General features: G+C 37.7%; 1 protein-coding gene across 1 annotated transcript in view; it reads left to right on the top strand.

The window, feature by feature from the left end:
• The window catches only part of ADAMTSL1 (ADAMTS like 1), a 400259-nt gene that overhangs the window by 313250 nt on the left and 74075 nt on the right, over positions 1-12934 (top strand). Inside the window, exons 13-14 of the mRNA XM_054002970.1 lie at positions 579-726; positions 4152-4236. Coding sequence (XP_053858945.1) covers positions 579-726; positions 4152-4236 — 233 coding nt within the window. The remainder of the gene's footprint in view (positions 1-578; positions 727-4151; positions 4237-12934) is intronic.

Below are 12934 nucleotides of genomic sequence, written 5' to 3'. Positions count from 1 at the left end.
CCTGTGCAGCCAATTTTGAAACAATCTGTGCAGGGGGCAAAAGCTTATGAACCAGAGCAAAAATAAATTGAAAAAAAAAAAAATAATAAAACCCTTAAGAAAGTGTCTGAGGGAAGAAAGCCCAATAGTTTCCCATTCTGTTTGATGCTTTTATCCAGAATAGCTGAATGTAATCCCTGTTGACACATAAGCCCCAGTACTTTGTCCAAGCAAAGCAGAGTGGCTCCAAATGAAACTGACAGGGTGTCACTGAGCCTATCCAGCATGGGACAGATGGCTACAAGCCAAGTAGGCAACACTGCGAAAGTGACACAGCAAGAGAAGTCCAATGGCAAAATGTCCAAATCAAGTAAATGTTCTGAGCAAAAAGACAAAAGTTTCTGTCAATTTTATACCATATCTATAATTACCAAATATTAAGAATATTTGAATATTTTATTTTCAAGTTTGGGTGTTTCTGCATCATGTTTGGCTCTCTTATGTTGCATATTCCTGTCATATTTATCATTGTTATGAGTGACTTTTTTTTCTCCTTTTCATTTTCTCTTTTCATGTTTTTTTTTTTTTTTTCAATCCAGTGCACTGTGACCTGTGGACAAGGACTCAGATACCGTGTGGTCCTTTGCATTGACCACAGGGGGATGCATACAGGAGGCTGTAGTACTAAAACAAAGCCACACATAAAAGAAGAATGTGTTGTACCCACTCCTTGCTACAAGCCTAAAGGTAATGAGGCAGAATGTTTCTCATAAATTTTTCAGAGCTCTTTCATGTTCAGCTGTTTTGTTTCGCTGCTGGTATCACTGTTTCCACCTGCACCTGAGTTATGATTTTGCACCTGTCTGTTCCTGTCTGCCTGCCAGCAGCTTGGAGTGATTGCTGACCTCTTTCATCTTGGGCTTTTCATAGTTAATTTGTGGTCCAGCAGGCTAAGCAATAGAAATATAAATTTGGCTGTATTTTCACTGTTTACGTCCGAGCTAAATGCAGCAAGACACAAAAGAGATCTTGTGCTGCAAACCATCCAAAACTGACTTCGGCTTAGAAAAGTGCAAGGCCAGCTAGGAAAGCCTTGCTTACCTCTATCTGTCGTAAAATGTCCTCAAACAAGACTTGTCAGGGAACAAAGTAAATTACTCCTTTCTGGAAGCCCACCCTTGCAAGAGCATGGAATATTTACCCTGCATAAGATCTTGTGCTGCCCTTTGCATAATTAAGCACTGAAATTTGCAGAAATAAAGCACATACATGTTTAATTTCTGAATGTAAGGAGTTACTTCCTTCTTCCATTTTTTCACATGGAATGAAAAATCCTGAGCAAAGCTTGGGATGATTTGGTTTAGTTTCCCTCCTCATCTTTGCTCTGCAACAATCTCACAGTTTTCCCTTCATAATGCAAGGTGTAATGTTTGAATATCTGTGTATCTGAAGGCTGTGTGGTGGTTTCAGAAGAGTGTTGGACTAGATGGTATCCAGAGATGCCATCCAAACCAAATAATTCTTATTTTAGGCTAGAAATTTGTCCTTTTTATTTCACACAGCTAGAGCTAGAAATTTAGGGCAGAAGGGGTAATGAACCTTTCATCTATTGAATATTTTAGTCCTAGACTGTTTTTTTTCTACTGCTTTCTAAAGCAGAAAGCAGTCCTCCTAGCTGACAGACACAGCAAGGCAAAAAATGTGGAAGTCTCTCTTCTCTTAACACACTCTGCAAAAAAGAAATAGAAGGAAAATTTTTCATATAATTTATTTCATTTTAGTTTATTCAAGCCCTAAGGTACTTTATGTTGCATCAATAATGGGAAAAAATAGGATATCACTAGATTAAGTAATGATTTTCAGTTTTATAGAGAATGTATATTCATCTAACACAACTTTCTGTGTAATAGAAGTGTTTTTACTGGAAGTGTTTTAAAAGAAAATATTTTACTTTAATCTCCAAAGGTAAAATTTTCTCCTTAGCTTATGTTAGAAGTGCTTTTTGTTCATTTTTCTGTAAAGCATACTGTACAACATCAACATTTCTAATCCTCTAACAAATTTTACAGTGTAGATGTGAATTAACTACACCTGTAAAAAAAAAGGTTATTTAAAAAGTCACAAAACAGGCTATGTTAGACAAGAACTTTGCTTTTTACAAGCAGTAGCAAAATAATCACATAAGTAACATATGACTTTCCAAAACCCATAAAATAAACTTTAGAACATATAAATAGAAATACTTCCTACATATTCTGGATGATTAGTAAAATATAGATTAAAGCAAGAACTGCGATGGCATTCATCCTTAAATGGCACTAATATGTTAGATGAAGAGCTTGGCAAGCTGTTTTTAAGATAGAGGAATAGTAATTCTATTATTGTCCCTCTTTTCCTCAGTTAATAATTTGCTCCAAGGAAATTTGCATGACTAAGGTTGCAATAGCTGTGCAGTCAAATTGTAGGTAATTTTTCCTCTGTGTTACAACTGAGAGGTGGAAAATTTCATGTGCATATATAAAATGTTCATTGCTCTGCTCCTGTTGGCAAGTACAAGTCCATCCTTGCGACGTTTGCTTTGTTCTCCCCGGCTGCACGCAGCTCTTGGGAGCCCGGCTGTGGCGTAGCTTCCACGTGCTGCCGGGGTTTTTGCCACGGGTTCCCAGACACGGCTCCGTGTCTTGGGCACGTGGGCTGGCCAGCCTCTGTTACCGTGCGCTAGGGACCCGGTAAAGAGGAAGGAATTTGTCCATTTACTCCGTGCTTGGCAGGAACAGTTTATTGGTCACGTGGCGCGGTTCAATGGAAAGACGCAACCACTCCTGGCACTTGCATGGGAGAAAATGGTGGCAGTGTTCCAGTGGTGGGACAAGAGGACCCACAGCCTCCCGTGCAATAAAGGCGGCTGCCGTGGTGGTGATGTCGACCACAGCGACCAACCGAGACGGGGCTGGGGGGGTTCCTGGGTCCCTGGGCTAATGGGGTTGCAGGATCAGGGTGACTGGTGGGGAACTCTCTGGCCAGGATGGGGAGTGTCTGCAGGAGTGATTGGGGTAAGCTCCAATACACGCAGCAAGGAGCAAACCACCGCAGGGAGGGAAAAACACAGGGGGTGCGCGGGATTACAGAACTTGGCTATCTAACATAAATTAAAAACCCCTAATCTAAACCCGAACCCCAGGATGCAACACATCCTTAAACAAACCCAAAAGGCTTAGGTGATTTGTGAGTGGCAAATATGTTTGGCTTTGGTTCTCCTCAGTAGTCTTGAGTCTCACTGCCCTTTGTATTGTTTTCCCCTGACCTAGCCCAGAATGTTCTGCTGACGTGCAAAGCTCCTTCTCAACTTTTAGTGCCAAATTTGCTCTTGCTTTATACCCCTGTAGAGCTAAAACAGCTCTGCTGCCTTCAGCTCAGCTACTCTGCTCTGACACTGCATTAAAGTGGAGTTTGGCTTGCAAAGCAGCATGGCCCTGCACTCCCCAGAGCAGAGCAGTTCATTACCCTGTGCACACATCCTGGAGAGTGAGAAAAGCAGCTCCACTGTTTTCCATCAGGAGTGACAGAAAAAGTATCAAGTTCATTTTTTTAAATTCACATAGCTGATGAACTGATAAACAGAGTTGAAAAGCATAGCTCAGCCATTTAATTATAGTTTTCCTGTTGTATCAGTCATCAGAGCAGGATTTTCTTTATTTTTATAATCTGCCAAAACCAAGCTCAGCATGTCTTCTGAAATTCTGAAATTTTAAAGTAGATACAGGCAGTTTACACATTTTGCCTTGTGTAATGGAGGCCTGTTACACTTCCAAGTTTCCCTCCAAAAAAATACTTTCCAAAGTGCCTACTTTTACAGTCCCATTGTATAGTCTGAAAGGTGACAATTTTAATTTGCCTGGCTGGCTTTAGGGCACTATAGCACTTCTACCTGCAACAGTGAAATATCTGGCCATATAACCTTGTAAACGATATAGTCCAGGTGATGAAAGAGTTTGTTTCTCTCCCCTGTGTTCTCATTTCTCTTTGTCCTCTTTCTCGTCTTTCTGCTTGGCCCCCATGTGTGTGAAGGCGCCCACACATCACATGCATTCTTGGTGAGCACAGGGAGGGTGGCACACAAAGCAGTGTTACCGCATGCTTCCTATTTTCACATGTTTGTGTTTGCTCCATAGAGAAACTTCCTGTGGAAGCAAAGTTGCCATGGTATAAGCAGGCTCAAGAGCTGGAGGAAGGAACAGCCATATCTGAAGAACCCTCGTAAGTCTCAAAAATTTGCTTACAACAGGTTCTTGTTATGTGATCCTGAGAAGCTGTGGTTGCTCCCTCCCTGGAGGTGCTCAAAGCCAGGTTGGATGGGGCTCTAAGCAACGTGGTCTAGATGGAAGTTGTCCCTGCCCAAAGCATGAGGAGTGGGAACTAGAGGATCTCTAAGGTCCTTTCCGATCCAAAGCCCTCTGTGATTCCGTGTTTCCATGTGAGAACCTGGGACTTGCGCAGAACTAGCACGATCTCTTGAATGTATTTGGCTTCTGCTAGAGTACAAAGGATGAACCCAACCCCATGGAAATCCATGGTCTTAAGGCTGTATCATACCCAGGTGCAAAGAGACAGATTTCAAGAGGGTAAATGCAGATTTAATTTAAGCAAATATACATATTTTATATAAGATCATTACAAGAGTATTACAATAAAAGTGCATCCACCTATGTATTTATATGTTCTCTATTACCACTATATCTTCACAGCTTGGCAGCTTTATTTATTTTATCAATACCCCTGTGAAGCAAGAAGCAAAATAAAGCAGCCAATGATGATTCTCTCTTGCCTTTTTCCCCAAAGAAAAGCATAGTAACAGCAAAAAAAAGTATAAATTTTACCAGAAAATAAACTAGAATCCTGTGATGCATGCCACATAAGCCTAGAACAATGAGACTGAGAAATTATAAGTATTCTTATGTTTTGTTATAAGTGCTTATTATGTTTTAGATGGTTTTGTCTGAAACTGTGATAAATCCATGCTATAATTGCAACTTCTGTGCACAGCGTCCATCAATATCCAGTTCCTTGTGTCTGAGCACATGGCATTTTTTATTACAACTGCAACTATGTATTAGATTAAAAACATTTTTATGCAATATAATTGCAGTTTTGGCATGATTAATCTGAATTGAAGTAATTAGAAACTGGAGCATTACCAGAGAGCTGGAGACATATGTAATAAGTCCTCCAAAATAAGAAAAAAATATCTAGCTGCCATATGTATATATACATACATATAGACAAATATATGTATATATGTATATAGAAGCTTTTATACACACATATACACAAACAAATGTACATTAATATGTGCTTATATATATTTGTAGCAGCTACCACATATAGTATCATGAGATCTTTAACTGCTTCCAGAGTTTCATAGACTTTATACATTGACTAATTCAGAATGAAAGCCCAGAAAATTTGATATTTGTGGATATACTAATTTTTCATTTGTAAAGTGCATTTTCTTGTGATTTTTCTCATGACTAGACTAAATTACCTAGCTAAATGTGCATTTATCAGCCTATAAATAAACCTTACATACATAAGGTTTACATAAAATAGGAACAATACTGTTATGCTATTATGTGGTCATATTTGGAATAATTTGTTACACTAAGAAATTTTTGATCAGTTTTGTGAACAAGGTTGATTGTACTGTACAAAAGGAGTATAGGTATAGATATATATATGTCTCTCTCTCCGTGTGTGTGTGTATGTATACACATATGGATATATGTAACTTTAAGTATTAACAAGAAGGGATTTGTAGACAATAGGCATAATCTGTTATTTGTCATGATGCATATTTTAATAAAATAATGCAGAAAACCTTCCAGGTATATTACTTGTGATACTAAAACAGTCCTTGAGAGATCTAAAGGGAAAGGGATTTAAGAACTTTCAAGTGCAGTTATGATACCTCCATACTTTATGTCACTGCTCTGCTGACTGAAGGCCATTTTCTGCAAAGACTGCTGTATCTACTGCAAGGCTCCAGTGGTGCCAGTGAGATACTGTTATTCCCATTCTGGACAGTGGGCGACAGTCCAGACTAGATTCAGTCTGCCATGGGGTGACATTTCCTACACTTGTTTTCTCTGTGCAAGGCAGACCTCTAGGAGTATTTCTAATAGTACAGATCAAGTACTGTAAATCAAGTACAGATTTTTATACCTGTTGACTAACAGGAAGAATAAAGGGCATGAAGTCAGGGTTTTCACACAAACTTTACCAAAGCTCAGAGATGCCTTGAGTTTAGTTCAGAATGGTTTTTAGTGGTAAGACATGAGACAGGAAAACCAAATAAAAACTGAGAAAATTTTTGCAGGAATAACTATCCATATTGTTCCAGAGTATCTAATCTCTTTCAGGAATCTTGAGCAGTGAACTTCCACCTAAAAGTGGTTTTGGTGCCTCATTATTAATATTGGTTTTTATTGACATCTGACTTTAAACAGTTACTCGTTTTAGGTCCTGAATATTAGATTGAAAAACTGTGTGTAACACTATAAAAAGGGAGACAAAACATTTAGAACTCACCAAAATACAAGGAACAATCATCTTTGGGGCCAGCTTTATAGCATCATTTAATTCAGCTGTGTAGGGATATCAAACACACCAAGAGTGAGGTGTATTCCCTGATAATGCACCTTTGGCCAGTGCTTCTGCAGCTGGGCAGAGACTCAGTGTAATACTCCATGGCCCACTACCCTTGCAGATGTCAGGCTACCGCCCACATATTTTGGCTGATGAACTATCATCCTGGAGTGTGGATACGTGGTAATTTGAGGCTTGTAACAGTTAAGAGCTTTTTAATGTTGGATCAAGCAATAGCTGGTGTAAGACTGTGTGTGATGTGTTTAGCTATTTTGCTGACTGTGGACTAGCCAAATGTGAGTAGCTGTGAGGCAGGAGGAATAACAGAGGGCCTTCAGTGGCATGTTAAGCCAGGTACTGAAGAGGCAGCATTTTGTTCATAACTGTGTTTACTTTAATTTGTTGCAATGCAAGTTTCTTCAGACAAGCTATACTTATATGACTTTACTATTCACTCTGTGTTGGTGCAGTAATTACCAATTTCATTACTCCACTTGGGCAGACATCAGCAAGGATTCATTATTTTCCCCCACTTCATCTGAGGCTCTTGCCAAGCTTTCTTATGCCACCAAGTCCCTGACTTCCCCCATTCTCCTCTACAGGCAGGGCCATTCTTTCTAGCCAGTAGACCACTCTTCCCTGACCACTGTAACCCTTTCTCCCTCATCCTTCTTTGGGCAAAAAAACATACCTCAGCTATAAACAATTCTATAGACTTTCTCAAAGTTTATATTTGATTAGAAGTTTAAAAGCTAAATCCCAACAATTTTCAGCATATTTCTTCTATGAATTGAGTTCTCACATTTGTGAATCTCTGTATTGCTGTCTTCTGATTTTTGTAACTTTCTATTTAATATTATTTTGTTATGAAATTGCACACTATGATTTATAAATCTACAATATTTCTCCATACTATCCTTCCACCTGTAATTTGTGATCATTCTCTGATATGTGCTGCTAGAGCACTAGATGCCACAATTTTATTCCATCTGTGTATAATGCCTTCCATTATTTATATCTTCAGGAATTTCTAATGCAAGCAAGTCTTACAGTTGAATTTTGTCTGTATATGTCTATCTGTCAGTTGCCTTCCTCTCCTCTCCGTACTGTCTGAATTTATTACTACTAACTGATTCTGACAGAGGTATAAAATTATCACAGAGAATTTTACTCCTATGTCAAACTTCAGGAAATTCAGTGGAAGTGTTTTCCACACGTGTCACTGAAATAAATGACTGAGTGGAATTCCCCAGTTAAAAGAAAGTTTTTTAAAGGAGTTCAGTCCTTAAAAGATAGCAAAGAATCCACTTGAGCACTCAACCTTCAAATGTAAATCTGTGTTAAATATTTCTTTATTGGTTCTGCTGCTTAAAGAATTAATCACAACCAATTCAGCCACTTCAAGTCTAGAAGGAATAGTTATGTTTCGGTTGTCTGACCTACTGCACCCCTAAATGGGATCAATTAAAAATTAACTGCTGAGAGAACTACTATGAAATATTCCATGTTGGTAACAAAGTATTGTAATCTTTGTCAGGACAAATGTTTAAGGTGAGAAGGCCTTGCTGTTCTGTGTTGAGGTGCATGTTGTTCTCCTGTTGCTGTCCATCCCTGAAGTGACCATTCACTAGGCATTAGAAATATTATCTGAGGAAGGAGCCACCATATCTTTCTGTCTGACCTCTTCCTCTAGAATTCATTACACCAGCACAGTGTGACAGCCAGAGTCAGAAAGAATAGCAGTCATGATTTAAAAAGTATGGGATTTTCTATGTATAATGAGATTAAGTTTATGAGTAGCGGAGGGTTTCTTAAAAGATTTCTAACTTTCAAAAAATACTTTTGTATGTTAACACCATATCCAGCTTTTAACATACTGTCATAAACAAACCTGGTGCTAGGCATAAAAATAAAAAGGCTGGGGAGTGGGGTGGGGAGAGGGGGGTGGGGGTGTGAGGGGGAAGGCAGATTGATGGGGGAGTGGGCAAACAATAATATCTGGGTGTCAGATGGCACCATCATGGTGATGGGGCCAGTTCACTAAAAAACAAAGGGAAATTCCTGACATGCATTAGCAGGGGTGACAAAGCCCTCATGGAATTGGATATGGACAGAGAGACCAGTGTGACAGAGGCACCCAATATCTCTTTCTTACTTTTCAGTAGGTATTTATGCTTCCAAAGACACATAAACGATTTTAATTTGATTTTCATTGTTGAACAGTTTCTGTCATGTTCTTTATACCTGATTCACGGGTTAGTAAGTAAGTTTAAAACTTCCTGTTATGGCTGTACTTTAAAAGTAAAGCATGTTCTGATTGTTGGATTGACAAAAAAAAAAAAAAAAAGATAGTGATGACATATATAGCTTTATCTACTGAGTCATTGCTTGTCCACTTTAGATTAATGTAGTGTAAAGGAAGAATCTTCATATTAAGATCTGATATACATAGTTGGTCAAAGGAAGGTCAGCAATGCAGCTGGCACACATTAGGTAATGATTGCTATCTACTCATTAAAGGACCCACTATACAAAGTCACAACTACTTAAGATTTTTGTGTAACAATACAGGATAGAAACAATTATCATTCCCTGTGGAGAAAGGCAGCAGTGAATGAAAAGCAGCAACAACACTGAATAATGAGACAAACCTGAAGGAAAAATCATATTCAAACTTAAAAGAAACTATAGAGGGACAGAATGTAATCACTCTGGTTGGAACTGGACCTGTGCAGCTGCCTCCAGTGTTAAAACTCTTACAGAGGGAAATTTTATTGATAAATGATAATGACCACTGTTTCATGTCTCTGAGCAATGACACCAGCAGCTATCCCGTGCTGTTATGTGAGCATCCTGTGTTGCTACCCATGCATTAAAACCTGGGAAAAGGTGGTGTTTCCTGAAGGAAAATGATGGATTTGCATTTCAGCTCAAGACAAAGAGTTTGGAAGTCTGTGCTCAATTCTGGATCTATCACAGAAAATTCCCATGACTTCAAACAAGCCCCTGAACATTTCATTTCACCAGTAGTATCTGAGTTTAGAGACCTTAATAGATGGGTGTCTCTGCCTTAGAACACTCAATCCCACTGGTATGTACATGTCTCAAAACCTCAGACTTTATCTAAGCCATGGATTTAACCAGTGGTGTTTTAAAACAAAGAAACAAACAAAGCAAGAGGGGAAAAAAGCAACAAACAAAAAACCATTAAGCAATAAAAATTAAGGACAATATGTAATTATGTAGCAGTGAAGAAAATTAGTTATTTTTCTCCATAGCTCAAAGCACACCAGTATGTATACACTTGTTTTCCTTCATAACACATATTGCAGGAAATCATGTCCTAGACAGAAGAGGCTGCTGCTACATACATCAAGAATTTTGAAAATCTCTGGAACACGCAGCAGAGCTCTCTGTGGGTCTCACCCTGAACCCACTGTGACCTCCTGTGAAACGTCTCTCACTGTTGAGCATTGACATTATCTTCTTATTTCTCTTCTGACTTCTCCAGTTACGTATATGTTTCTATATGGAGGGGAATTTACATCAGTCCTTAGTTGAAGAAATTAGTTACTGCCTTTGTCTTGTTTATTTGGGTTGTTATTAGAGGGATGATTATTACAGTGGGATTTAATTAAACAGTATGGAATGACAACTGAAATACCTCAATCATTTCCTATTTTCTAAAAAAATATTTTTCAGTACATCTATTCCGCTACTTCCATTTTCCAAGTAGCTCAGAGGTTCACATACAGAAATGCCTAATGCTGAGCAGTAGAAGATGAGCTATATGCAGGGCAAATAACTTAAAATCCATGAACTGTCCCCTTTTTACTCATATACTTTTTGGGGTTTGTGCTCACCATTTGGCAACATTTGTCATTAATGACAACACAAAAATATTTGAAAGCCTTTATAATTTTCTGGTGTTAGGGTGGTAGAAAACTCAGAAACATTGTATATTTATGTTATACATTCACATTACATAAATGTTCCATTTTTAATGACCATTACTATAGGGAGATTTCTTTGCAGGGTTTTCATGAGTTTCCCCTCTTTCTTCTGCTTTTAACTCTTTTGATTTGGCTAATTTTCTCTTTACCAGCTAATAGTTATGTTAGAATTAAATCACATTTCCAAAGTTAGCACTAAAAACGTAGAAATTGGACCTAGATAGCTGAAAAAATACAATTTCCTGCAGGTATTTTATTATTTTCATTATGAGTTGCTGACTCAGGTAAAATAATATAATACCTGCATTTATAGATCAAGCCTCATTTCAAAAAGGATTCAGTCTTCTTCAGTAATGTTCTTACTTTTGTTTTTGCGTCCTCCCCCTTTTTTCCCATGTTTGTATGTATGATACACATCATGTGTAAATATTCCAAGTATTTGAGTATCTCTGTTTTTCTAAATGAATAATTTTAATACCTTGAAGAATATCCTCCCTTTTGGTTTGAAGTACAGCAGTTCTTCAAAAAAGAAAAGTTACAGAACAATTTATAGTGTTCAAAAATATAAGAAAGACAGCTTCTGATGAAGAACACGACCTTTTTTTTTCCATAATCTGGTTAGGGTTTCTACCTTCCAGTTTGCCAGGTTAAGAAGCTGTATTTCAACTAGTCAAAATAACTAAGTCGCAGTGGCTGATGCGAACCACTTAATCTCTGACAGGAGATTCTCCTCATCAAAACAGAATTACAGCAGTTACAGTTGTAGAGAGGCCCACCTGTACTGATAAAGTGTATAAGCCTCTCAAAATGAAAGATAGCATCTTGGAAACAAGACTGATCTTTTCAGTTAAAATGTCTTACAAGTAGAAAAATGGAACCAGTTTGCATTATTAGTTTCCCAAAAGCTTTGCTCCTGTCTTTGTAGCAGCATGATAAATATTTTCAAATTTTACAATAATATCTGCAATTAATTTCTTTCCTTTCTCTTACTTTCCATGTATAGTGCTAGTAGCAGATGTCAGATTTATAACAAGATTTTATAAACACCCACAAAAAGTGGGTAAAGAGATGCATATTCCCTGCTCCAAAAGACTGTGATGTTCCAGTCAGGAATCCTGATATATACATTCTGGGAAAACACTAGCTTCCCTTTTAGGTTATGGATTTTTTTTAAACTTCAGCATGGAGAAAAAGTCCTTTTGTCAACTAGAGAAAGGCAGAGGATGAAAGGGAGAAGAGTGTAAAAATATTTTCAAATATGCTGATCCCAAAACTAAATATCCCTTTTCTTCCTATCAAAACTGTTCATGGGATTCCCACGGTAAGAAATTAGTTTGCTAGAACCCCAGACCATAGTAGAAACAGACAGGTAAATTGTCTTCAGCCCTGGGCAAAGCTGTCCAACTCTGGTGTGGCCTATCCTATCAAAATAAAGACCAAAGGAAGATGAATACTGTCATGACAGCCAGGTTTCCATGAAAAATACATCCCAAAAGCTGAGTTTGCAGAAGTAGACAGATTCCAAACACTTACTGTTAATGAGGGAGTGTTATCAACAGGCATTCTTCTTGTGAGCTTCAGCAAGGATCAGTGCCAGATCCAGCTATTTATTCATTTGTTCTAGTCCTTGAAGTATAACTACAACCCTTGCCTTAGAACTTGCCTGTGGCAGAAGTTTGGAAGAATGCTCAATGTAAAAGGCAAGACAGTCCAATAAAGCTATCTAAATTAGCAAAACAAGGTGTGTTATATTACTGTAACAAAGTAGTAATAATGTGGTAAAGAGTTGAATGTGAATCTTAGGCTTGATAACTTTGAGTAAAATGCTAGTCCAGTTTATAGCACTGACATTGAAAAAGCAGTGACAACACAGACAAACTTAGAAATTATTCCATTTTTGAGGAAAATAACAAGAGATGGATTTCAGTCTGTTTTATTGTAATGACAAGTGCAAAGTGCTTTTTATAAAATATTCATGGACTTCCAGAAGGAAAAATTTGGAGCATATAAGGGTTACTGATCAGTAAGACAAGTGTAACAGATAAACAAATCCACAATAGAAATTAAAAACTGTTTGGTTTTTGGGTTTTTTTGGGGGGGGGTTGGTTTTGGGTTTGTTTGGGGTTTGTTTGTTTGTTTGTTTGTTTTTGTTAGTTGTTTGTTTGTTTGTTTGTTTGGTCTTGGGGGTTTTTTTTGTTTTGTTTTTTTTAAATGAGAGAAAGGTAAATGTCCTGTGGAAATAAATTTTTTAAATTTATTTAAAATTTAAAAAAAATTATTTCATTTAAATTTAAAAGAAAAATAAAACAATCAACAAAAAAGCTAAAGAAATTATGAATTCTCTTCACCTTTTGCTAGCT

Source organism: Vidua macroura, chromosome Z (genome assembly GCF_024509145.1).
Source record: "Vidua macroura isolate BioBank_ID:100142 chromosome Z, ASM2450914v1, whole genome shotgun sequence".
NCBI lineage: Eukaryota > Metazoa > Chordata > Aves > Passeriformes > Viduidae > Vidua > Vidua macroura.
This window is presented reverse-complemented; position numbering and strand designations above follow the sequence as displayed.